The 27,226-nt window shown below is 41.2% G+C and overlaps 2 protein-coding genes across 2 annotated transcripts in view; one reads left to right on the top strand and one right to left on the bottom strand.

Annotated features, from left to right (window-relative positions):
• The window catches only part of lhfpl3 (LHFPL tetraspan subfamily member 3), a 58,850-nt gene extending 57,378 nt beyond the window's left edge, over nt 1–1,472 (top strand). Inside the window, exon 4 of the mRNA XM_059326321.1 lies at nt 1,092–1,472. The gene's annotated coding sequence lies outside the window, so the exon portion shown is untranslated. The remainder of the gene's footprint in view (nt 1–1,091) is intronic.
• A 3,911-nt stretch (nt 1,473–5,383) lies between these two features.
• kmt2e (lysine (K)-specific methyltransferase 2E) overlaps nt 5,384–27,226 on the bottom strand; it is a 37,885-nt gene continuing 16,042 nt past the window's right edge. Inside the window, 24 exon segments of the mRNA XM_059325721.1 lie at nt 5,384–7,104; nt 7,106–7,624; nt 8,266–8,345; nt 9,055–9,134; nt 9,658–9,926; nt 10,889–11,440; nt 12,416–12,472; nt 12,564–12,790; nt 13,293–13,443; nt 14,144–14,443; nt 15,033–15,359; nt 16,094–16,279; nt 16,834–16,848; nt 16,850–16,978; nt 19,347–19,445; nt 21,900–22,152; nt 22,773–22,882; nt 22,996–23,113; nt 23,248–23,378; nt 24,026–24,226; nt 24,338–24,376; nt 24,484–24,665; nt 25,117–25,256; nt 25,980–26,209. Coding sequence (XP_059181704.1) covers nt 6,577–7,104; nt 7,106–7,624; nt 8,266–8,345; nt 9,055–9,134; nt 9,658–9,926; nt 10,889–11,440; nt 12,416–12,472; nt 12,564–12,790; nt 13,293–13,443; nt 14,144–14,443; nt 15,033–15,359; nt 16,094–16,279; nt 16,834–16,848; nt 16,850–16,978; nt 19,347–19,445; nt 21,900–22,152; nt 22,773–22,882; nt 22,996–23,113; nt 23,248–23,378; nt 24,026–24,226; nt 24,338–24,376; nt 24,484–24,665; nt 25,117–25,256; nt 25,980–26,209 — 4,923 coding nt within the window. The 3' untranslated portion in view covers nt 5,384–6,576.

Raw genomic sequence — 27,226 nt, 5'->3', positions numbered from 1 at the left:
TATTAAAACTAAATAACAATAATAATCTCTCTAATTATAATCACTTAAATGGTCATAGATTTAGCATATCAACATGTATTTGTTCTTTATCTGCCAGTGCCTCCCATCTGATTAATCTTAATCAGAGGTGCTATTACATTTTAATTGCTGTTTAAAAGCTGTGTGGTTTTTTTTTTTGTGAAATGAAGACTTGGTATTTTATGCTGCGTTCAAGTCAGAATCGGGGGTCAGAAAATGTATACACAGTTGAACTTTCAGCACTGCAGCCTCGTACATATTTATATCTGCCTGTCACGATAATTACTATATATTGACTTATTGTTCAATATATTTAAATGGACATGATCGTTTTTTTCTGGACTCAATATATTGACTTTTTGTGCATTTTTTGTGTTATGTTTAAAGTAATGCTGCAAATGTTTGACAGGCAGTACGAATTGGCAAAAAAGACTATATTTCCCAAGCAGCCATTCCATTTGTTTATATGTTATTTTAATAATAAAATAATATAATACATGATGACAATGATTATCTCAGTGCAATCTTAGGAGTTTATCATAATAAAAGCCTGAGAAAAATGTTGGCTAATTAGGAATCTCAGGACAAGGCTGATTTCCAAAATAAAAGCCCCACAAAGTAAATATATCTTAGTAGTTTAGTAGAATAAAAGTCTGATATTTAACTGTGGCTTAATATGAAAACCAAAGACAACACTGATTTTCAAAATAAAAGCCCCACAAAGTAGCTATATCTTAGGAGTTTATCATTATAAAAGCCTGAAAAAATTGTGGCTTAATAGGAATCACAGGACAAGTCTGCATTTTCAAAATAAAAGCCACACAAAGTAAATATTTATTTGTAGTTTAGTAGAATAAAAGCCTGAGATGTAACTGTGGCTTAATATAAAAACCAAAGACAAGACTGATTTTCAAAATAAACACCCCCACAATCTTAGGAGTTTTTCATAATAAAAGCCTGAGAAAATTGTGGCTTAATAGGAATCATAGGACAAGTCTGCATTTTCAAAATAAAAAGTCACTAAAGAACATGGATTCCTGCTGATTCTACATTATTTTTCCTCTTGCGTGCAGGTCTTGCTGCCTATACGTGACGTTACTTCAGGATCCAGCTTCCTTCTCCTGGTCCATCCTGTGGCTGGGATGCAGAGCTGATGTGTGAGAAGAACCGATCTATGAGGAGGTCTGGAGGAGGCCTCACAACCTTGGTGGAGACTGGGATGCTGCTTGTCCTCTCTGGAAGCTCCCCCCTGTAAAATAGCCTTCTCGTTCATCTCAAACTGCCTTTTTTTTTAGCAGGATGAATTCTCAAAAAGACTTTCACGTTTACCTGTGTTGGTATGTCACTGCGTCATCTTACCCGAGCTGTTCAGACTGAAACGTTTGTCCGTGTGGATGTGAGGAAGGCTGGCAGTGCACAAGAAAAAAAGATATATATATATATATATATATATATAAATATAAATATATAAAAAGACTCTTCATGTGGTAATTCAGCTCCAGGACACACTCTACGGAGCGACGGCTGCTCAAATCGAATTAAATCACAACAAATTATCCAGACTTTGACCGACACAAATAAGGACTTAACAGACTTGGGGTCAAAGCTGTCAGATCTTCTTTCTTATCAAGTCAACAAACTCCATGCAAAGGAGTTTGGCTTCTGACCTTTGGTTTAAAGGAGAGCCAAGTGAGGACTGAAGAAAATAATAGACTGGATAAAAGGAACAGACACTGTTTTGTTATGATTAAATGTTTGATGTGATAGATTCAAAGGTAGTAACTCGAGTTTTTGCTGGTGACAACTTTGCAGAAACGGGTACTAAATAGGAGAAAAGATCAGTTGTATTAAGTCTATAATCTGTGTATAGCTATATGTTGATTGTACTTTGTCTTGACTTTTGAAATGTACACTGAAATGTCAAGCTATTGGTCCATTGTTAGTGTGTGCCATACAGTATCTTGTAATCTGACAGTATTGTGGAGTAAGAAACTGGACATGAATTGAAGCTGGACAAGTTTGACTCTTTGTATCGTCTTGTTTGTGGTCATTCTTTAGTCTCCCTGTTAAAACTGCTGGTTAAACACATGAGGAGAGACTCATTTTGGGGAAATATGCTTATTTACTTTCTTAGAGTCACATTAGAGTTCTGTTTTATTCTCAATCTTCAAAGCTCGCTTAGTCTCCACTAGAAAGCGAACAAGCGTAATGCCCAAAATGTCAAATTCCTTAAACACCTTATATTTACAAATTATTATATTATTATAATTAAAATAAATTATATTTGTGAGCGTGCCTCCTTTGTTATTAATCCTGTTGCTTCAGGTGTTAGCCATGGATGTATTATATGAACTTGATACCAGATAAGAACAAAAACGTTTCTAGCTTCATGGACCAAAAACTCATAAAAAAAAGTCATAATTGACCTTTTTTTTTTTAACAGTTTGAGGTGTCCTGTCAATAGTTTTACGTTTCTTTTATAATAGTAGTCAATGAGGGAAATGCTAGGATTTTTTTTGACCATTTTGGATTGACCACTAGAAAAAACGGCTGCAAGTCTGAGCGGCGACACAGTATTCAGTTCTATATTACATCCATGGTGTTAGCATGTCATGCCCCTTAGTATTTGTCTTACCAGATAATTACATGAGTCACATTCCTGAACCCAAAGTTTGTGATGGAGGTTCTTTCTTTCTCCCAACTCGTGTTGAGACAAAATGTTGAACCCTTTTCCATATGCTTCTGTCCAGATGAAAAACTTCTAATATGGAATCAAAGAGTGAGACATAATAAAAAGAAAAATGACGAAAATTTACTCAGGCATGTGTCCTTGCTTCAGTTTATTGGGTTACTTGTCTGCGTGAAATAGAAGTTTGTTCACTGATGATGGCTGGGTGGCTTTTCGCAAAATCACCAAAGAAAACCCAACACATTTTGAGACGTTCAAAATTTGAAAAAGAAGTCATACTATAGCATGTCAATTTTTGTCAAAAATGAAGACAATTTAAAATGTCTAAAAATGCTAAAAATTACTTTATGATAGTCTGTTGATACATATCAGAGCCTAGTCTGCCCAGAAAAGACAGAAAAACTCCTTATTATGGGATGTCAAAAAATTGGACAAAAACAAAAAAGTCAAACTATAGCATGTCGTTTTTGTCAAAAATGGTGACATTTTAAAAATGCCTTAAAATGCTTAAAGTTACTTTATTATACTCAGTTGATACATATTAGAGCATAGTCTGTCCAGAAAAGACAGAAAAACTCCTTATTATGGGATGCCAAAAAATTGGACAAAAACAAAAAAGTCATATGTCGTTTTTGTCAAAAATGGTGACATTTCAAAAATGCCTAAAAATGCTAAAAATGACTTTATTATACTCAGTTGATACATATTAGAGCATAGTCTGTCCAGAAAAGACAGTAAAACTCCTTATTATGGGATGTCAAAAAATTGGACAAAAACAAGTCATACTATAGCATGTCGTTTTTGTCAAAAATGATGACATTTCAAAAATGCCCAAAAATGCTAAAAATGACTTTATTATACCCAGTTGATACATATTAGAGCATAGTCTGTCCAGAAAAGACAGTAAAACTCCTTATTATGGGATGTCAAAAAATTGGACAAAAACAAGTCATACTATAGCATGTCGTTTTTGTCAAAAATGATGACATTTCAAAAATGCCCAAAAATGCTAAAAATGACTTTATTATACCCAGTTGATACATATTAGAGCATCATCTGTCCAGAAAAGACAGAAAAACTCCTTATTGTGGGTGAAGTATTCAGATCCTTTACTACAGTAAAGTTCAGTATTTTTTCATTTTTTTTTAATTTTTTAATTTTTAAAATTTTTTCATTTTTTAAAATTATTTTATATTTTTTTATTTTATTATTTTAATTTTTTTTTATTTTTATTTTTTCTTCGCTTCTGCGCATGCGCGGCCCCAGTGCACTTCTGCGCATGCGCGGCTTTGGTTCGCTTCTGCGCATGTGCGGAAGCCACGCATGCGCAGTAGCGCAACGGAGCCGCACATGCGCAGTAGCGCACCGGGGCCGCACATGCGCAGTCGCGCGCCGGGGCCGCACATGCGCAGTAGCGCGCCGGGGCCGCACATGCGCAGTCGCGCGCCGGGGCCGCACATGCGCAGTCGCGCACCGGGGCCGCACATGCGCAGTCGCGCACCGGGGCCGCACATGCGCAGTCGCGCACCGGGGCCGCACATGCGCAGTCGCGCACCGGGGCCGCACATGCGCAGTAGCGCAGGGAAAAAAATAAAATAAATTAAAATAAATTAAAATAACATAAAAATAAAAAATAAATTAAAAAAAACAATAATAATGAAAAAATAAAAAATAATAATAAACAAATTAAAAAGTAAAGAAGTAAAAAGGACAGTGGTGGAAGAAGTATTCAGATCATTTACTTCAGTAAAAAGTACTAATACCACACTGTGAAATGACTCCACTCCGCTCATTTTAAGTACTTAATAAACTTTTAAGTGGTTTAATTTATAAAAATGGGTAATAATTTTAAATGTATCATGTTTTTCATTTTAAATCTTGACCTGAAAAGTAACTAAAGCTGTCAACTAAATGTAGAGGAGTAAAAAGTACAATATATGCCTCAAAATGTAGTGGAGTAGAAGTATAAAGTTACATAAAATGAACATAAAAGTACCTCAAAATTGTCCTTTAAGTCCAGTACTTGAGTAAATATACATAGTTACTTTCCACCATTGCTACCTGCCTCTTCTAACTTATACATATCAGTTCAGAGTCCTCCTTCAGACACTGTATGAGGATTAAAGGGATAGTTTGTGCATTATTATTATACAAAACTTGGTACAATTATTGTCAATGCCCTCCTGAGGATAACCCTTTAAGGTTTTATTGATCGGCCCCTAGGTGGCACTGTGGTGGCAATCTAATTTCATATTTGGTACCGTGGCCACACTATAACACTTAAGGCAATGAAATTCATAGGGGTGGTATAGACTGGCCCCTGTAATGCACACACCCCGACTCGTGTACTGCGAGGGCCCGTTCAGTACTGCTTGCAGTCCTAGTTTTATCTTTATCCCTCTACACATTGCCATGTCGCTCCCAATTCAATTAAAGCAACAGAACTGGTAAAGAACTGGTTGTGTGCAGTTATTTCTCTGCTTTTTGTGCTCTGAACTCACAGGTGTCCAACATTTGTAAATGTCCATCAAATTGACTAAGTAGTTTGGATATCAACTAGACATTTACTGAAGCCTTGAACACGACTTCTCCCAGGTTCATCTCTGCAGCAGAAGCCTCTTGTCGTCCTTGAATGCTCCCCGTCACAACGTTCCCAGAGAATCATGACAAGACAAGTTGTATAAAACTGTCATTACAGTGATTTATTATAATGAACCATGAAAATAGCCAACCAGTGCAGTGTCTGTGAGTCTCTCCCCTCCACACAAACATACACTCACACACACAAATAATAAAAAAAAAAAGACAAAGTTGAAGAGTCCAGAGAGAGAGAGAGAGGGAGGAGAAAAAAATAAAATAAAAATAATGCTACAGTCACAGAAAACATTCAGCTTTGCCAAGAAGAGCGTTCATATTTACAACCATATTTCAAAAAATGGGATGGGAGCGAATTGTACAAGCATAGAAAAGAAAAGAAGCGAATATTTACAACCTGTTCCTGGTGAAAGCTGGAGTAACCACCTATACATTAAATTACACTTTCTACAAATAACCATTGATATTCAAAAATAAACCGCTAACGTCCTACCTGTGGGCGAGACCACTCTGCCTACCTCAGAAGACTACAAGCACTCGTTACAAGAAATCACACACACACTCTCCCTCCTTTAAGCAGCCATACTCTTTCACACACACAGGCATACAAACACACACACACACAAACACACACGAGTGCAGCCTCCCGGGTGGTGAGGCAGGCTCCCAGAATTGGGTCTTTTCTGAATCTGCAGCGGTGAACAGATATTTGTTGTTAGACAGAGGAATAAAAAAAATAATTGTGTTTTTTTCTCTATACAAAAAGCTTTCTCTTTGCTATAATGAGCCACTAGATTAAAACAAATAAATGGTGTAGAGAGCCGACAACAGACGAGAGAGAAGTAAAAGGAATAACTGACAGAAGGAGGGAGGGAAGGGGGGGGGGGGGTATAGGCTGGAATGTCCATTGATAAACAAAGTGCGGGGTCTTACAACGGGAGTCCAAACAAGACACAGAACAGAGAGCGTTCCTCTCTGTCACAGGAAGGAAATATAAAAACAAACGGAGGCCAGAGAGAGAGAGGGCTATGAGCACCGGGGGGATCGTCCATCTTCATTTTCATACAGTTCGTGTTGAAGATCACTTTACTGTCCTTTTTGTTGTCTAAAATTTTTCTGTCCTTGTTTTTTTTCTTCTTTTTTTTCTTTAAAAAGCATCCTCGTTTTATCCCACAATCAGCTGTTTTTCCACTGGCCATGTGTTCAGTACATAGAAAACATATCTACAGCTTATGATACACGCCCCTCTCGGGCTGAGTCCTCGGGGGGGCGGGTCAGTGCCACCCCGTGCTCAGGTACCCCGAGCTGTGGAAGGGGGTCGAGGACGCAGGAGCTCCTCGAGTCCCAGAAGGCATCTGGGAGGAGGAGGCGGCCTGAGCCGGGCCTTGTTGAGTCTGTTGGGGGGGAGGGGGGGGAGGTGGAGGCAGTCCGGTCTGCTGGAGGGGCGGGGGGTACGTCGACGGGGGCACTGAGGGGTTGGCGGCGCCGCCCGGGTGCAGCAGCGCCGGCTGGAAAGCCCCTAAGTTCTGAAAGTGGTGCGGCTGCATGGGGGCGTTGGTCGAGGGGGCGGGGGGAGGTGGAGGAGGAGGCGGGGGAGGGGTGAGGGACAGCAGGGTGCTGCCGGAGGGAGGAGGCTGCTGCTGCTGCTGCTGCTGGGGGGTCTGTCCCTGCGGCGGGGGAGGCGGAGGAGGCGCGGAGGTCAGCATGAGCTGGTGCTGCTGGATGGGAGGAGGCTGCAGGTTGACGTGCAGCAGGGTGGGGCCGGGTATCGCCGGGTGAGGGGGCGGGGGAGGAGGGGGGGGGCGGTGCGGCCGAGCTCTGATAGTGCACGCTGTGGGGAATAGTCTGCATCAGGGGCTGGGAGCCGGGGGGGTAGGGGGGCGTGACGGCAGGTTTGAACCCGGGGAAAGGTCCAGCGGGCGAGGGGCTCTGGCTGGGGAAGTACGGCGTGGAGGCCGGCGGCGCCGGTGGAGGAGGGGGAGGCGGCGGGGGAGCGCTCTGTGTGGTGTACTGGGGGAACGGAGCGGGGCCGCTCTGAGCCGGAGGCTGGGCTTGGTTCTGCGGCGTGGTGGAGAACAGCGCCCTCTGGCTGCGGTACGGAGAACCCTGCGGCTGAGGCTTGGGGGAGTGCAGCAGGGAGGAGCCTGGGTAGTGGACCGGAGAGGAGGGCAGCGGGGCCGGGTGCAGCTTGGTGGGGGTCAGAGGAGCCGGCTTGGCCGCTGCAGGCTTGCTCGGTGGCTGGCTGGTGGCGTTTGGCGTCCGAGGCTGACTGTCGGCGTCGTCGTCCTTCGCTGGCCGACTGGGAGGACCGGGGGAGCAGGGCTGAGGGGGGAGGGAGAAAAAAGGTCTTAAAAATGATAACATTTTAACGCTATAACACTTCAAAAATTTGACAAAGACAAAAGTCATTTTTGGTGAAAAAGTCGTTAAAATTTGGAATGCCCCGATACTCTCAAAATGGTCTTATTATAGCCTGCTGATGTGTGTAATAGGGCGGCTTTTCACGAAATCACAAAAAAACACCACATATTGAGATGTCCAAAATTTGGGGAAAAAAAGTCATATATAGCATTTATATAGTCGTTTTTGGTCAAAAATGGTAAAATTGTAATGTTATAAATGACTTTTGTTATAGTCCATTGATACATACTAGTTGTATAGTTTATCCAGAAATGACAGAAAAACACCAATCATGGGATGTCCAAAAATTTGACAAAAATAAGTCATGTTTTATGTCACAAATTGAGAAATTTTATACATGCCTAAAAAATGGCTTTATTATGGTCAGTTGATAATATATTAGAGCATCGTCACGCTGTAATTTTTGGGGCAAAATAGTCTCATTTTTTTCTAGCTTTGTCCTTTCTATTCATGCAATAAACGTACATTTTAGCATTATCTTATCTTTATCTCTCTTACCCGCTGAGACGAGTCAGACCTCAGATCAGATCATATGGACTCACCGTGTGGGTCGGGGTCTTCTGAAGAGTCGGAGACGGACAGTCTCTCAGTGCAGGCGTGTCTCCTCCTTCTGTCTCACCATCTAAAAAGAGAACAAATAATCAGGGTTTGCTGCTCCTTTTCAAAAGTATTCATGCATTTTCAAGCTTTTTTCCAGCTTACATTTACCAGCGATCCAATACACCAGTGTTATCTCCATCAGGGAACTTAATTTTTTTAACTAGCCAAAAGAAAAAGCTGCTAATGTGAATTGAATTACCAGATACTTCAGAGGGTGTATTTTAAATGCCTATTTCCTAAATGAATGTTACAACTTTACTGCTCTATTGCCAGCTAGAATTGGGGAAATAAATATATTGTCTGTATATAATATACACTTTGGGTTTTGAAAAGCATATATTTATTTATTATTTATTTTACAGCTAGGTAAATTACACATTTATAAACAGCATATTGATTATTTTACTTTTTGCATCACATTTATTTAGACGTAAATCACAAATGATTGTTTCTGAAAGCATTCTACAATTTAAACAAAGTTTCAGGTTTCAAAATGTGACCTGTTAGTTAGTAGGCCAATCACTTTTCAAACCATAAAAACACAAATTAAAACAGTATTGTATCAAAAGTAAAAAAAGTTTGTGTTATAAAAAACAACTAACGAAGTTTAAACCAAGTTTCCTTGCTGCAGCTTAACTAAAAATGTAACGCTGGGCAAGAATGCAAAACATTTTATTTCCCAAACTTTCAAATGAATTCTTCGATGCAGAAGATAGAGTCATTATTCTCACCTGTGTCTTTGTCTTTGCTGAGCAGCAGCGCTCTGTGGTAGCTGCGTTCTCGCGCCTGCTCTACAGACGTGGACGACGTCCTAAAAACATCAAGAAAAACATCAGGATCATCACAATCTACATACTAAATATACTAGTACACACTACATAAGATAACATGAACAATTGATCACAAAAAAGTTATAATAACATTTCAGTAGAAGTAGTTTTGATTGTAAAAACCAAAGGTGAACAGGCTTTCTCCACCAGAGCGCCCTGACTTTGGAACGGGCTGCCCGAGGAGATAAGGTGCGCAGAGTAAGTAATTTATTTTAAATCACCTCTTAAAACCCACTTTTATAGACTTGCTTCTATGTAATGCTTTCTATCTTACCACACCTTTTACTTCTTCACTTTGTTTATTCCTTTTACCTTTTATTTTCTGAGATATCTGAGAATGATTGTTCCTCTTCTGTCTCTTATTGTTTTTCTTTTAACGTAAGAATTGTTTTTAGCCTTATGGCATCATTCTCCTTGTGATTAACTGCTCTCTGTCAAAGCACTTTGTAAACTGCTGTTTTTAAAAGGTGCTACATAAATAAAGTTATTATTATTATTACTTACCACTGTCCCTCTCCTCCTTCCTTCTCCCCCTTCTCTCCGGGCGCCTCGGCCTCCTCGTTTGTCGGAGGCTCCTTGACGGCGGCGGTGTTGGTGGTGCAGGGAGGAGCGGTGGGAGCAGGAGGCTGAGGAGGTTCACTGGGGGTCTCCATGGCGACGGGGAAGGCGTCCACGGTCAGAGGCGGCACGGTGGAGACAGGAGAGCTGCACTCGGTCTTGGAGCCGCTGCGACGAGCTTCACGCTGACGTTTCCTGTATTCCAGCAGGGAAACCTGGAAGACGCAGCAGCAGAATGTCACTTATGAACAAAGAGCAGGTTTCTTATTAAACCAGTAGAGGGCAGCATTGGGACGTTGAATTAAGTGCTTCTGTACATACATTTTGGTTTTATAGTGTTTCTTTTTCCCTTGCTGAGCTGAGTGGTAACACAGATTAGTTATACAAGTGCATCTCAATAAATTAGAATATCATAAAAAAGTTTATTTATGTCAGTAATTGAATTCAAAAAGTGGAAATAACACATTATATAGATCCATTACACACAGAATGAAACATTTCTGATGTCTGAATTTATTTCATTTTTTCTATTTATAATGATTATGGCTTACATTTAGTGAAGACCTTAAAATTCAGTGTCTCAAAAAATGTAATATTACAAAAGACCAATTTTAAAAAGTATGCTTAATATGGAAATGTTGGCCTCTAAAAAGTATGAACATCTATATGACTCAATACTTGGTTGGAGCTATTTGACTTGAACTACTGGAAATGGACTTCTCAATCATATTCCAATTTATTGAGATGCACCTCTACCCTTAAAAAAAGTTGATTTCATGAAACAAAACCAATTCATTTAATCCAATAAACCGCTTCATTCAGAATTATGATTTAGTTCAAGAATTTGTCGTTTTTAGGTCGTCACCCAAAACATTTTTCAGACTTTCAAGGCTGCATTTGAGAAGCTCAATAAAAGATTTCAGTGTCACAAAAAAACCCAAAACACGGTACATCCGTTTTATTAAAATAAATAGCAACTGTCGTCACCCAGAGCACACTCAGTCATGCAGAAGAACGCGTACGTGCAGACGCACTTTCAGACCTTTGCAGAGGTAGATAAGACCGCTAGATAAGATCGGTTTGATGTAAAGAATCGGCCGATCGCCGATCCCGCAAAATGAAGTAAATCAGTGCTGATCGATCGGTGCAGCCCTAGTTATAAGCACTTCTCACTCACCTTTTTCTTCTGTGGGGGGTTCTGCGCTGACCCTCCTCCCTCGCCGGAGCCGTCCCCGTTCAGCGAGCGCGAGAAGCCGAGCGAGCCTCCCTCCTCGGAGCACGGGTAGAAGAGCGGCCCCTGCCCTTCACTGAAGGGGGCCTGAGAGACGACCAAGGGCCCCGTCGCTGCTGCGGGCCCCGCTGCAGCCCCAGCTGCGGCCTCGGGCCTGAAGGGAGCCACCAGGGGCTCCAGGGTGTGTGAGGGGGTGAGGTCCCGTAAGTTGGAGTTGACTGGAGAAAAGTTCAGGCCAGCTGGTCCAGTCGGGCCTCTGTCGGGGCTTTTTATCCAGCCGGGGAAAGAGGAAGCACACGTTTCTGCAGACGAGGGAGCCTCACTGCTGCCCTCCACCACCACCACCACGCCGTCGGCACGGTCCTCGCCACAGTCCACAGGCTCGGCGGCCGGAGGCTGTGGACTCTCAGGAACCGTCACCTTGACTTCTGCCGGGAGTCCGTCTGAGCTGGGAGCCCTGACGCACGGAGAGGAGACCAACGAAGGAGGACGATCGGCCTGGAGAGGAGGGAGGGAACCAACGTTAGCATCACGTCTAAACGTTAGCATCACGTCTAAACGTTAGCATCACGTCTAAACGTTAGCATCACGTCTTAACGTTAGCATCACGTCTAAATGTTAGCATCACGTCTAAACGTTAGCATCACGTCTAAACGTTAGCATCACGTCTAAACGTTACGAAGACGTTCTTTACTATTACTCTGCACTTTTAACAGTCAAACAAGAAATGTATCCTACTTTTGGAAGCTTAAAATCTCAAAATATATTTCATTTTATTATTTTATTAAGATGCGACACATATGTAGGACTTTCATGATAATTACTATATCGACCTATAATGGAGAAAAAAAATGGACACAATATTTTTTTTCTGGACTCAATATATTGTTCTTTACATGCATGACTTTTTTGCTTTTTGTGTTGTGTTTAAAGTAATGGTGTAAATGTTTGACAGGCAGTACAAATTGCCAAAAAAAAAACCCAACAACTTGTTTCCCAAGAAGCCGTTCCAGCTGTTTATATGTTATTTTAATAATAAAATAATACATAATGTTAATCTCATTGCAACAGAGCCTGAAAGTCTATTTTTTTTGTTTTGGTTGAAGTTTATGTATTTATGTTTTATTTATCTAGGATATTTTAATATTTCTTTTCCACATTTCAATTCCAATGTTGAATATTCTCGAGATTTAAAAATCCACTGCTGTGGAAAAGGATGTACTTATTATGCTCTAAAATGGTTATAAAACTAAAACGACATCGATTCAACGATACTATCGTTTATCGTGATAGTTTCTGGGAAAATATATCGTCCTAAAAATGTGTTATTGTGAGAGGCCTACACAGATGTGATCTCTACTGATGAATTAAAATGTGGAACTTCTTTAAACTGTTGATCTGATCAATAATTAAATCCAACAATAATTGAGCGCCAAGCCTTGTGAAAAAGTTTCTGCTGCGTCCTCGACTCACCTCTTGCACACTTGGTTTCCGGCTGACCTCCGGGGAGCTTTCCACTGAAGATTCACTCTGAAACGACAACAGATTCGGTCACTCCGGTTCTTTTTTTCTTCTCATGTAAACAAATGTGCAAACCCTCCACATGGCCGGTGCGTCTTACCTCCTGAAGGGCGTTAAGTGTTTGTGTTGGGGTGCTGGGCAGGGGCTCCGTACTGGGCTCCTCTGTCCGGGGACGCGGCGGGGTGGCCAGTAAGACGGGGGTTGCGGGGGCCTCCGATTGGTCGGCCCTGGTGGGCGTGGCACAAGGGGAGCCGTAGGGCGTCGAGCCCTCGGACATGCAGGCATCTAACGGACTCAACCGACGCTTTTTCAAAGGTGTCGGCAACTCTGCAGGACGAAACACAGCGTGTGGTTTAGTTAAACATTCATCTATACTTTCTAATAGAAGTGTGAATCTCCCAGAGGCCCCACCATACTTGAGTCACAAGACGATATTGTGATTTTAAGCATTTTGCCATATAGCGAGTATTGTGATACAACATATTGCGATTTAACTGTTTAACTGCAAGAAAAGAAAAGAAAACAAAAAAAAAAACTGCATTTTGTGTCCACAAAATTAACTGTTTAACTTTCTTTTTCACTTGTGCATCACTATGGTACAATGTTGCCTATGAGCACAAACCCCAAAAACTTAAAAAAAAAAAAAAAAAAAAAAAAAAGAATTATTTAGTCTATTTTAAGAGAGAGAAAAAAACACTCTTTTTTCCTAACTGGCATCATAATGCGTACCATAGAGGGTTCAGTTAATTTTTTTTTCCCCCAATCAAGAATTTGTTTGATTTTAAAATGTGGTCAGATATGTTAATGTTGAATTAGACTGGCTGCTTACCTGGTAGTGAGCAGGTGCCGTTGTAGGGCAGAGGGCTGTCAGAGTCTCCGTTGATGGAGGGGCTGAGGGGACCCTCGCTGGGCATGAGGAGGCTGGGTCGCCTGGCCGGGCTGGTGGAGCCCTCCTCCTCCAGAGCCTGCTTCAACCATCGCTGCAAGAAAGAGGAGACGTTCAGTTACTCTACAACTGATGCAACTAACTACAGGTACATCTCAAAAAATTTGAATATCATGAAAAAGTTCAGTATTTTTTGTCATTCATTTCAGCAAGTGAAACTCATACATTATATAGATTCATTACACAGAGCGAAATATTTCAAGCCTGTTTTTCTTGAAATTTTGATGATTCTGGCTTAGAGAGAATGAAAACACAAAACTCAGTGTCTCAGAGAATTAGAATATTGTAAATGGACTGGCCAGCCAACTCTGCTGACCTGAACCCCATAGTTGTTGTCAAGAGGAAGGTGAGAGACACCAGATATTAATGCAGTAATTCATGCAAAAGGAGCCCAACCAAGTACCGAGTGTATAGAAATGAACACACTTTTCAGAAGCCTGACATTTGTGTTTAAAATATCCTTTTTGTAAATTGATCTTATGTAATATTCAAATTTTATGCAACACTGAGTTTTTATTTTATTGTTTTTATTATCTATAAGCCAGAATCATCAAAATTACAAGAAAAACAGAATATAACAGAAATATTTCACTCTATGTGCAATGAATCTATATAATATACAAGTTTCTCTTCAATAAAGATAATTGACAAAAAATACTTTTTCGCGATATTCTAATTTTTGTTCCTGTACTGACAGTCAATAGGGAATATTTCTATTTCTATCTCCTCTGTACCTTCTTGCAGGAGCCGGTGGTCGGCGGCGTCTCGGGCAGTTCTCTAGAGCGCCGTCTCCCGGTGGGGACTCCGGGAGTGGTGGGGCTGCGGTTCGCCAGGAACGGGGACGAGAAGCGGACGTAGTGTTTGGGCGTGCTGTAGACCTGTGGGGAGCACGCCATGCCCGGTAGGGCGTTTAGCTGCGTGGCGAGCACCTCGGGGTCGCTGCTTATTCTTAGCGGCCTCTCCGGGACCGGCTCCGGGGTTCGTACTGCACAGCGGTCCTGCTGCTTCTCTCCCACCCACTCACTCACAAAGTGCTGTTGGAAAGGACATTTTTTAGATTATTGGAGGGTTAACACACCTTTTCAAAGTTTTCAAGCTTTTTGCACCTTGCAACTGTGGTAATCCACATATTCACAGATACAGTCATGGAACAAATTGTTACACCACCCTTGTATTCTCCTTGCTTGCTTTTTCTCCTGTTCTTTTTAATGCCTGGTACAACTAAAGGTACAGTTGTTTGGACAAATATAATGATAACAACAAAAATAGCTCATAAGAGTTTAATTTAAGAGCTGATATCTAGACATTTCCCATGGTTTTCTTGATAATGATTTGATAGACTGTTTTTAAAACTGAACTACCTGTAAACAAAGTTCTAAGACCCTGAAATTAAGACCAAAAACCTAAATATTTAAAAAAGCAGTAGAGTATAAATGACCACCATGGAAAAAAATATAATTTAAATACTAAAAACCGGCAGATTTATTGAGTAAACACCTGTGGCAGCCAGTTTCAGCCAAGAGAAAAATCAAACAGAATTGAAAATCATACTAATTCTAACTTGACTTGATATTCTGAGTCAAAATAATGAGGTTGTATCTTAATTTTCCACCGTGGTCTCACCTTTTTAGTTTTGAAGTTCTTGCTCCCGTTGCGGTTCCTGTCCGGTGCAGGCGAGCTGCTGTGTGGCGGGCTGCTGTCCGGTACTTCGGGCAGGATGGCCTCGGGCTCCGGCGCGGGGAGCATCTCGCCCTCGGGGGCTTCGTTGCTCAGAGGCTCTACGGACTCGGTGGGAGAGCCGGGGGCCAGGTCGGAGCAGGTGCTGATGGTGCGAGCTCGCCGGCGCTGCTGCCCGATGTGCGTGCGGTTCCTCGAGAAACTTTTCCTGTTCCTCGAGCTTTTGACCTTAGCCGGCTTTAACCCTGGCTCCTCTTTGACCTCCAGGAGTGGCTGCGGAACAGACAGTAGAGCGTTTATAGCTACTGAAAAGATGCAAAGCTAAAACATGCACAGACAAAAAAGCACTTCTTACACTTGAAAAGACCAGATATATCCTTAATTCATCCATGTTTGTATAATGCGGCCATCATTTTGTTGCGTAAACTTTTGTTGGGTTCTGGGTTTTGTTGGGTTCTTGGGTCTTTTTTTAGTCATTTTGTGTCCTTGGGTCCCTTTTCATTTTGTACCTTTTTTAGTGACATTAGTTATATATTTAGTTATAATCAAGAAAACAATGGAAAATGTCTAGATATCAGCTCTTAAATTAAACTCTTATGAGCCTTTTTTGTTGTTATCATTATATTTGTCCAAACAAATGTACTTTTAGTTGCATCAGCCATTAAAATGAACAAGAAATTGAAGAAAAATGGTGGTCTAATCATTTTTTCCCATGACTGTGTCCTCATTGAACCATGATCTGTGAGAAGAACACAATTGCACTAAATATTAATTGAAATGGTTAGTAACTGAGTTAATAATGAAATATAAACAATGTTTTGGGGGACACTTTTGGATAATTAAAAATGCCCGGGGTCAAACTGACCCACGAACATTATTGTTGTTCCTGAGAAACGAACACAACAGGAGGGTTAAAGCTTTTTTTGTGTTCTACCAGCTTCCACCAGACTTCTGCAGTCTAAATCACTGAATAAAGCCTTAATAAATACAGGTTTTGGTGCTCTCACCTGCATGATAGCCGGAGAATCGGCCATCTCTGGCGTGGCCGGAGGCTCCTCCTTGATGTCGCTGCGTCCGCCGACCTCCGTCTTGCCGCTGCCGATTCTTTCCAGAGCCTGCTCTCTCCGCTTCTCCCTCTTCTCCATCCGGGCGAAGGCTTGCAGGATGGCCTCCATCTTCCTCTCCTCTCGTGTCTGCAGAGAGATGGGCGTGGGGGTTTGGAGGAGGGGTGACGGATGGGGAAGAAGGGGGCAGAGACATTAGTCCATAAGTACTCCTCTCTCCCACAGAGCCCCAGAGGTAGCGACACCGCAAAAGCCGATCTAGCTGAGCAAAGTGCAGAGCGCCGAGTGAAAGAAAAGTGTAAAAAAAAAAAAAGTGACCTCTCAGCAACAGAAACAAAAGGGAGAGAAGGTCAGGAAGGAGCAACAGGAAAAAAATGCTTTGAGGATGTAAATGTAAATTGGCTGTTTTTATATATAGCGCTTTAAGGCTTTACAATTGAACCCTGACGAACCAGGAGGATGCATGTCTAATGTGTTCCTATATGCATGTTTGTGCCACAAACGATCCCAGCTCCACCTCCACCAAATAAACAAACAAACAAACAAAGAGCTCCACCTTCAGTCAGAACCACCCCCTCTGAAAAGATATTCATACCACGAAAAAAACATAGTGAAACAACAGACCAGGCTGCAGACGGGGGTCTGTAGAGACGGGACAGTTAGTACGCTTGTGAGTCAGTCACCTCTGGGAGATTTGGGGGTTGGGGAGGCTGGTGGATGGGTGGAGGAGGGTTGGCTATTAATGGTCAAGATTACCTCCTTGTGTTTCAGTCCCTTCCAGCTGGAAGCCGCCCCGACAGGGAGATGGGACTGCTCCGCTGGGCTGGCCTGAATGTTCAATAAAGAGACAGCCCAGTTTAGAAGAGACACGTCCCCCCTAAACAAGGCTTCACACACACTGGACAGGGCTAAGACTCTTCTCATGCTAATAAACAGGCCTGTGTAGGTGTTGGACTTTATTATAACTCTTTAATATGGAGGATGCTGGTGATTATTGGGCAGGATTGCATGAATAACACCAAAATTTTCTCAAATAGCTCATGTTTTTAAACCCATTTCAAGGGTCTCCGTCCTTATAACAACCTCTCTTTTTTAATCACAGTAAAAGCTTGTTAAGGCCTCTTTAAACTGCAGTTTCAGTCTATGGTTGACGAAACTTGACAAAGGGAGATATGGTAAAATATTTGCCTTTAATCTAAACCTCGCTGATGCAAGTCCAGTTTAGGAAACACTCCAAGTTCAACCTGGGGACATGTGGGGTTTTCTGTACGTACACATATCCAATTAGATCAATTGGTTAAAACTCTTTTTGCACTTTTTTTGACTGAATGGCAAAGTCTATTCAGATTATAATGTATAACAAGGAAAAGCATTCAATTATCACATTTGAGAAGCAAAAAAGCGGAAAATGGTTGATTGACAAAAATGTCGCTGATTTTTTTTTTAGTCAACTAATTATTCCAGGTATTATAGGGCTGCAACTAAGCATTATTTTTTTTTATTTTTTTTTATTATTTTCTCCAGCAATTTTGTCAATAAAAGAGTGAAACATGGCCGCAAATGGTATGTTTTAATGGTGTTGTGATGAACAAATCCAATTCAGACAGACAAATTCAATTCACTTTGTTATAATCTATGACAAAAAGAAAAAATAGTCAAATTTTCACATTTAAGAATCATAAAAAAAACCTGAAAATGCTTGCCTTTTTTTTGTTTAAAAAGTTACTAAAACTATTTTTTGATGTTCAAATAATTGCAAATATTTCTTGGGGGGTCAAATAATTATTCCAGGTTTAGTTTATAGGGCCGTAATTTACCATTAATTAATCGTAATTTGTCAATAAAATAGTGAAACATGGGCCCCAAATGGTATAATTTATCCAACAGACAAATCCAGACAAAATTTTCACATTCAAGAAAGATAAAAAAAAACAAAAAATGTTTGGCATTTTGCTTAAAAAATTACTAAAACATTTTTTATGATCAAAATAGTTGCAAATAAATTTCTTTATCGTCTAATCGATTAATTGATTATTTCAGCCTTTATAGCTAATGGGTTGACAGAAAAATGGTGGATTTTCCTCAGGGGTAAATGTGTCTCCCATCCAGGTCGAACACAGCTAGAAAACTAAAAATCTAGTCGACACGGGCGAACTAGGATGAACCAGGATACTTTTTAGTAACAATAGGGGATCGTGCCAACACACAACAATGTAATCTCCCCCGCACCTTGTCGCGGCATAGATTTATGACACCCACATGCAGCTACTACGCTTGTGATCGTCAGTTTGTGAATGCACGCCTCTTTGATCCGGCAGCAGCAGAGCTCTCTCTCTCCTGGGCCACATTCCATAGAAAGCAGCCTATTGGATCTCCCAAAGTCAATACGGCCCTGGCAACAAGGCTCTACCCTCCGCAGCCCCTCCCCTCTATCCCTCCCTCCCCCTCTCCGACTATCTATCTATCCCTCTCTGGCCGATTAGCAGAACTGTACGTTGGCCAAAGATGAGTCAGCACTTTGCACCTTGGGTCCACCGTGTGAAATGAAGCTGACTGCGGGGTAATTTCCAGAGAGTGTGTATGTGCCGTGCTCGCCTGTGTGTATGTGTGAGTGATCCCATCTCTCAGGGACATACGGCTGTTTGGCAGTGGGGGGAAAAAAAAAAATAAAAAAAGTGGTTGAACCAGTAATTGGTCGTTTCAAACTTCTAGCCGCAATGACGGTGAGAGGAGAGCAGAGCAAGCTATGAAGCACCCTGTGGGGGACAGTTTCGACTCCACATACTGGTTTGTTCCCAGTGACGGGAGACGGTGTCGTGACCAGGCACCACTAACTCTTTTACACGCTGAAGGGAGAAAAAAAAGGCAACAAATGAGGAGAATAAATGCCACTACGCACGGTGAAGAAGAGGGGAAGCCAAAGCTGCGTAAGGGTGGAAAAATAAAAAAATAAAAAAACAGCAACAGGGGCATTGACAGAGGTGGGAGCGCTAGCAGCAGATAAGTGATGAAGAGGAGGGTGATTTAATGGAAGGGAGGTAGAGGACAGCTGCTCCTATCCAAGCCACAGCCCCCACAGCAGACAAATAGTTAGGTCCACACCCAGAGCAACAGGGGAGTTGTTTTATTTTCTTTCTGTTGGGTGGCAAAAAAATAAAAAAATAAAGCTGTAGCTCCTAGCTTGTGGCACACTTACCATCTTCCTCCTCCTCTCTGCAATCTGCTCCTCTGACTCCATCTCTACTTCATTGCTAACGGAGGTTTTGTCTTCTAGATCCTCATATAACTCAGGATCCTGTAAGAGGAGGGGGAGAGGGGGAGTACGGCGCTTTATCACGGCTTGTCAGTCAGTCTGGCTACAGACTAGAGGGAGACAGGTAAAGGTGGAGGAGAGGGGAGGTGAGGGAGGAGGGGGAGGGGTCACCTCAAATATATACGAGAGGGGGGGGGGGGGGGGGGGAGGGGGTACCTCTGTTGGTCCTCAGGGGTCAGTCATTTAGAAAAAAAAAAAAATCCCGATAACGATAATCTGACGATATCCTTTGAAATGTGATTTCTTTACCAAAAAGAAAAGCCGTTAAAATTCTTCTTGCTTACCAAAACACCTACGGATGGACACAATGTTTCAGAACAACAGCTCTTGTTCGTTTTCTTTAAACTTAAGCATTCAAGAGACTCCCAGTTAAACTTCAATGTAGAGACATTAAATGGGTAAACATCAGTTTGTTTTCTTTTTGAGATATTATTAATACTTTTACACTTGTAATGTAAAATTGCATATCGTCAAACCAATGTTAACAATATTATCATAGATGATACATATCGCCCACCTCTACTTCCAGACTGTGTAGGAACCCTGACACAAGCTCAGAACCGATCCACTGTCCGTGTTCTACCAGAACCCTTTTATAGAACGAACCAGTTAGCAGCTGACATACTCCGCTCTGCCTTTAGTGTGAACATATGGTTGTAATAGTGAAGACTTTTGGACATTTTTTCTCTCCTTTCTTCTTTACAGCTGTGACACAACTCTCCAAAATGGTTTTAACATATCGGGGCGTCTAGATGACACACTCGCTGCATCTCATTTTCAAATACACGAACAACATTCCTGCTGAATCAAACCTATTTATAACAATCTGGGCTTGGTCGTAGCGAGTGAAAATTGCTTTTTATGGAACCGACGAGAGACTGTTGCTGTTAACACGTCTGAGAGAGACGCAATTCTCCGAGTGTGTTGCACAAATAAAAAAAGGGGATAATACACTGCAACACATCGCTGCAAGACAAGTGGCTCAATAGTGGCTTGTGCAATGAAAGTAAATCCGAACTATGATGTCAAAACTATTAGTTGGGAGGAGGGCAGAGGTGAATGCATAAAGGGATAATGGGAAGAAAGAAGGGAACTAAAGAGGATGTAGAGTGACTAAAAATGGAAAAACACATGCACAAAACATTTGACAAAGAACTACATGCATGGACCACAAGGGTAAATAAATGTACTTTAAGGGTGTTTTCACACCTGTACTTTCTTTGTCCGGTTAAATCGGGACTCGTTTTCCCCTTTTTGTGCGGTTCATTTGGACAGGGGTGAACGCAGTAATCACGCTCGGGAAAAGAACTCAGATTCCTGAGAGGAAGAAGCCTCGATTAAATCCTAAATGATCTCTGGAGCGGTTTGTTTGTGGTGGGAAAGTGATCCGGCCTCGGTCCGAGCCAACTAGCAGGTGTAGCAGTGGAGTATTTTAGACTTTTCTTCCAAAAATCAAGCATTTTTCTCAATTGAGTAAATTCAAATTCAAGTATATTGCTAACCTTGATAACACATCGGTCAAAATTAAGCATTTTCCAAATGAAGACTTTGTACAACCCCTGTACAGGTGCATTTCAATGCATTAAAATATAATATAATAATATAATGGAAAAGTGAATTTCCAGTAGTTCAAGTAAAAAGGCTCCAACCAAGTATTGAGTCATATAGATGGACATACTTTTCAGAGGCCAACGTTTACATATTAAACATACTTTTTGAAATTGATCTTTTGTAATATTAAACATTTTATGAGACATTGGATTTTTAGGTCGTCATTGAATGTAAGCCATAATCATAATTAGAAGAAATTAAATAAATTAAGACATGAAATGTTTCATCCTGTGTGTAATCAATCTATATAATGTGTTATTTCCACTTCTTGAATTGAATTACTGACATAAATAAACTTTTCTAGAATATTCTAATTTATTGAGATGCGTCTGTATTCCTAACTTTGATAACACAGCTGCCAAAATTAAGCATTTTCTGAACTCTGAAGACTTTGTACAACCCCTTATCACCTTAAATGTAAAAAAAAAAAAATCAACCGTGTCACTACTACGTATTCAACTGCATCGCAAATGTTTCACTCGCAGAAATCTGCACTCTTCCAGAAACCAGGACCTTCTTTCGAGACTCCAAATCCTGATCAATAAGTGGAGTGGACACCGTCAGTAATTCATTTTGGCGCGATTGGATTTTTTTATTTGTGTGAAAAGAAACTGAACCACGGGGGGAGAACGCTGCAAGTTCATCATCTGATTCAGACCGGAGCTAAAAACAAACTACAGGTGTGAAAACGCCCCTACTTATATGGAAAGAAATATGCTACAGTGAGACAAAATCTAGACATGTAACATGAGAGCAGTAGAGTGTCAAAGTAGAATGAGACTGGGGTTTGTTTTGGTGCGGTGTGAATGAAAGGTGCAGTCTTGCCTGGTTGTTTGAGATGGAGAGGCGGAGAGGGGAGAGTTTCCTCTGCTTGCCGTCGCCTACGCTCTTGCTCTTCCCCTCGCCGTCCAGGCCCATGTTCTGGTTCTGGCCCAGGTCGTCCCGGACCACCTCCTTGTCCTTGCGGCTCCCTCGGCGCCGGGCTCCGGAGCCCTGGTTCTCCGAGGGCTCCAAGTTGTGCTTGAGCACCGGGCACTCCTGGTTCCCCTTCACACAGGCACAGTCCACCTTGTATTTACTGAAACAAGTGAGAAAAAGCAAAATATGAAGTTAGAATGCAAAAAAGACCTTGATTTACTACACGGCCCTACAAAGCCTAACTACAGGAACTACACAAAAGGTAAAAAACTGAGAAAAACTGCTTTAAAGTTTTTTAACTGGCCAGCCAAATGGGTTTTAGGTAGTTAAGTGATTAATTTCTACATGTATTGATGACGTAATTTTGAAGCTCAAAAATCAAGAAGATTTATTTGACCTTTGACCCCAAAATTGTTGTTATAGAGACCCAAAATGGACTCCGTTAGTCCCTGTATCCCAAATCGGAAACATCTGCAATGCTGCACGTTCCAGAGTTTTCACGTCATTTTGAATAAGATAAGTTCTATTATTCTTGTCTTCATCATTCAACACAATGAAGAAATACGAGGCTACACTGTATCACAGTCAAAGCAGACCGTCTGCTTTGGTTTAGAGTCGGATCATTATTTCTCTGGAATGAAGAAAATTTGAAATCTAAAACTTTGTCACAAGATAAAACAGACATCATGGAGTTCATTTTTTCGTTATAACTCAATTTAAACCAAAAATGTAGTTACTGCAGTCAGGCTTTGTAGGGCGGTTTTACTCCTTAATACTCACCAGCTGCCATAGTCATAATCAAAACCAATGGTGATCTCTGTGCCTTTGGTGATGGGCCTCAACGAGTAGATGTACAAATGCAGCATGCCGTCCTCAATGACGTGCCGCACCTGAGGGAGGTTAGACAAAATATGATTGGAGAGTGACACATTTTAACTATGCATGAGGGCAGATTTAATTAAGATTCATGTCGTCATTCTGCCTTTCTGAAGTATTTACTTACTTCAGAGTTCGGGGTGCAGGAGCGACGGATGAAGCGCGCCTCGTTGCCGAAGCTGCGAGCGTCGACACACATCTCCAGTCCGTCAAATTTGGAATAAAATAACACAAAAGGGTATGGCCTGAAGAGGGTAAACATGCTTGTGTTATTACTCGAACTTCAAAACATTAAAAATAAAGCAGCAATAAACAACTTAAGATTCACAAGAAACAACTCCGAAGAGGAATCCCTTTGATGAGCGACTAGCCTCCTGACCTCTTGAAGAAGTATCCGTTGGCCTCAAACTGCTGTCGAAGCATGAACTTTCCCCTGTACTCAATGATGAGGGAGTCTGGGGCCAAGTCTCGCACCGCCTTGAGGATCTTCTTGTTCTTTTGAACTTGACTCTGCAAGAAAGAGAGAGAGAGAGACAGTCAGACATGAGAACAGATCTGGGAGAGGCTACACATTAGTTTCAGGGTTCCTACACATTTACAACATTAACATATTAAACACACTTTTTAAAATTGGTCTTTTGTAATATTATATTATATTATATTTTTGAGACACTGAATTTTAGGTCTTCATTAAATGTAAGCCATAATCATTATAATTAAAAGAAATTAAATAAATTAAGACATGAAATGTTTCATTCTGTGTGTAATGGAGCTATATAATGTGTTATTTCCACTTTTTGAATTGAATTACTGACATAAATAAACTTTTCTATGATGTTCTAATTAGTTAACTAATTAGTTTATTGAGATGCACCAGGTCAGTAAAAACATCATATTGATTATAACACTTCTAAATAACATTAAATTAGTTGTTATTGTGATTCAAAGCAGCATTTTAGATTCCATTTCAAAAATGTAATTAAAAAAATCAAATAAAATTATTTTTCTAAGTGGACTTGACATCTTATAAGATCTAAATTGTAATCATTGTCTTTACATTCCAGGCACTTTTTTAATCATTTCCAAGGATTTCCAGTCTATCTGTAGGAACTCTGTGATTAACTTTGACTTGACTGAACTGTAAAGGGTGTTTTTACCTCCACAGGCGGTTTGAAGGAGGCGGGGTGCGTGTTGTACGCCAGGCTCTTGCCGTCGCCTTGCTCTTTAACACGCAACAGGACCTGGACGTCCTCACTGTACTGATTGCTGCTGGCCTCCTCGTAGCGCTCCATCCACGTCTTGATCTTGTTCTCCCACAGAGACGGGTGCTCTGTCGGCTCCTGCTCCGGAGCTGCACCCTGAGAATTAAAAAACAACAACTATTAAACAGAGCAGCTGTTGGTTTAAATAGTTCCACGTTTTGGCAAAGGACAACTCCGGGACTCTAGTGTTGTGTTCTGTGAGCGTACCTTTACTCTGGAGGATTTTCTGGAGCCCTCTCGGAAGGCCTGCCAGCAAAAAAGAAATCGAAACTTTAATGATAATTAAAGTTCAAGCGTAAAATGCATAATGTGCTTTGACTGGGATCATTATAAATTAATTAGTCAAACCTGACCTTCTTAGCTCGGGCGGAGGATGCTGGAGGCTCTTTATCACCGCTCTTTTTGCGTTTTTTATCAGTCGGCTTATTGCCAAGGCGCCCGGTAGTGAGGGTGATGGTGGTAGGCGTGTGTTGGAAGGTGGAGTAGAGCTCTAGCGGCACCTCGTCTCCACTCTCTGTAGCACTGGTGTCCCCATCTGAATGAGCAAACAGTCACATATTAGCCATCAGGAGGGGGACAAAGCTATAAAAAGCTGCTACAGCTGCTGCAGGCAAAAAACAGCTAGCTGTGTTACAATAATGGAAGATAAGGTTACAGCATGAATTAGAAAAAGGCAGTTTGCTTCTCGTCCAGCAGGTGTCAGCGTGTCCCCGGCTCAGGCTGCGTGGCCTGACCTGCAGGGGGAGGAGGCTGCATCCTTACATAGCCTCCAACCTGCTGGGTTCACTAACAGTCAAGCAACTTACTGCAGCAAGGAAGCGAAAAAAAGCAGAAGTAAAAGAGCTATAGAAAACCTCTAACACCTCAGAACTCTGCAGAGGCTTCAAAATTAAATCCTGCTCGGTATTTTGCTGAGATTTTCAAAAAGGTAAACTAAATCAGTGAGGCGAAGGCTTCTCGATCCGTCCGTGTTAAGAGCTGCTTACCAGACAAACATTCTCGCTTCCTGGTCTGCAGCAGGATGGCCCTCTCTCGATCCAGGTGTCGTGGTTGGCAGCGTTCACACAGGTATGTCTCAGGAATGTTCTGCCTGTCGATGCCCATGCAGTCTATGTGCTGCCAGGCACTGAAGAGGAAATCACAGCACAAGATTGTGACACGATTTTAGCAGGAAGCTGATTTTAAAAAATCACTGTTTGAAGTTGCATCAATGTTCACGTCTAGGCCTGTCAGCATAAGACATTTTTTAGGACGATATATTTTCCCCAAAACTATCACAATTAACAAAAGTATTGTTGAATCAATGTCGTTTTAGTTTTATAACGATATTAGAGCATAATAAGTAACTCCTTTTCAACAACAATTAATGTTTAAATCTCGAGAATATTAAACAGTGGAATTGATATGTGGAAAAGAAATATTAAAATATCCTGGATAAATACAACTCAAATAAACTACAACCACAACAAATAAAATAGACTTTCAGGCTCTGTAAACAAAAAAACTGCACTGAGATAAACATTATGTATTATATTATTTTATTATTAAAATAACATATAAACAGCTGGAGTGGCTGGTTGGGAAATATATTTTTTTTCCGCCAATTTGTACTGCCTGTCAAACATTTGCAGCATTACTTTAAACACAAAAAAGCACAAAAAGTCAATATATTGAGTCCAGAAAAAAACGATCGTGTCCATTTTTATATATTAAACAATAAGTCAATATAGTAATTACCGTGACAGGCATATTCACGACAAGTTTGGGCCGCAGGAGGATCGTACCTCTGAGTCATCGCAGCTAATTAAGATCGTGAAAAAAAGATCTTGTAAACAACGACGAGTCTCACCTGCACTTGTCACAGCAGATCATGTAGCCGTCATCGTGGGTGAAGCCACAGATGCAGCGGGTGATGTCAGCCCCGTAGCTGCCATCCTCTGAGGTGCTGAGCGTGGTGCCCCGGGATGCTTCGTCCTGGCCCCCTGGAACAAACAGCCCCCCCTCTCCTTGTCGGATCAACATGGAGGGGGGAGGGGAGGCCGGAGGGGTGGGTGGGGGCCGCGCCCCATAGTTATGGTCCTGATGGAAGGAGGGAAGACACAGGGGGTCAAGCAAAAAACGCCAAAATGTGTCACATGGATCCATTTTCAATCCTGAAGGTGTTCAAAGAAATATAAACTACTGATTCCTACATTAAATTAGTTGTAATTGTGCTATAAATATCCAAAATTATGTTACGTGACAGCAGTTTGGAGAAGGGGAACAAAATGAAAAGAAAAAAAATCGAATAAAATTCATTTTTTAAGTGGACTTAGCATCTTATACGATCTAAATTTCAATCATTTTCTTTAAAATCCAGGCACTTTTTTAAACATTTCCAAGGATTTCCAGTATCTGTAAGGAACTCTGTGATTTACATCTGATTTGACTGCACTATAAAGATTGTTTATACCTCCACAGGCGGTTTGAAAGAGGCGGGGTGTGTGTTGTACGCCTTCAATCCTGAAAGTGTTTAAAGGAATATAAACTACTGATTCTCAGGCATATCAGAAAGGACGACAATTTCTCTAGGGCTTCAACTTCTGGTTATTTTCATTATCGATAAATCTGCCAATTAATTTTTTAAGATTAATCATCAACCTGCTGAACCCCACAACCTGCCAAAGGGTTTTGAAGGCATGTTTTCTATTAAAAAAACAAACAAAAATAGAACAGCGCATCTGTAAAAAAATAAATAAATGAAAATATTGTTAGATTTTTAAATATCTGACAGCCTGTGTGATGAATGTTTCTGTCAGGAAAAATAACCGAATCTCAGATTAGAATAATGATATTTCCTCAAAATTATTTATTCTAAATGTCTCATGTAAAGTTTCACCAGAATTACACCATGTGCACTAGCAAGATCTCATAAAATACATTATATTTTGTGCTTTTCGGTGCCACTGGGAATCCTTGGATGACTCTGCTGAGACCAACAGTCACATGACAAAAAGAACCAGTGAACCTTTGACTGAACCGCAGGCTGTTTGCACACCGTACAGAGGAGTGGACAAGACATGATAAAACAAACTTGATAAATGTTTAATACATTTT

The sequence above is a fragment of the Centropristis striata genome, chromosome 22, assembly GCF_030273125.1.
Source record: "Centropristis striata isolate RG_2023a ecotype Rhode Island chromosome 22, C.striata_1.0, whole genome shotgun sequence".
Lineage (NCBI taxonomy): Eukaryota > Metazoa > Chordata > Actinopteri > Perciformes > Serranidae > Centropristis > Centropristis striata.
Note: the sequence above shows the minus strand (reverse complement) of the source record. Positions and strands in the feature narration are given on the sequence as shown.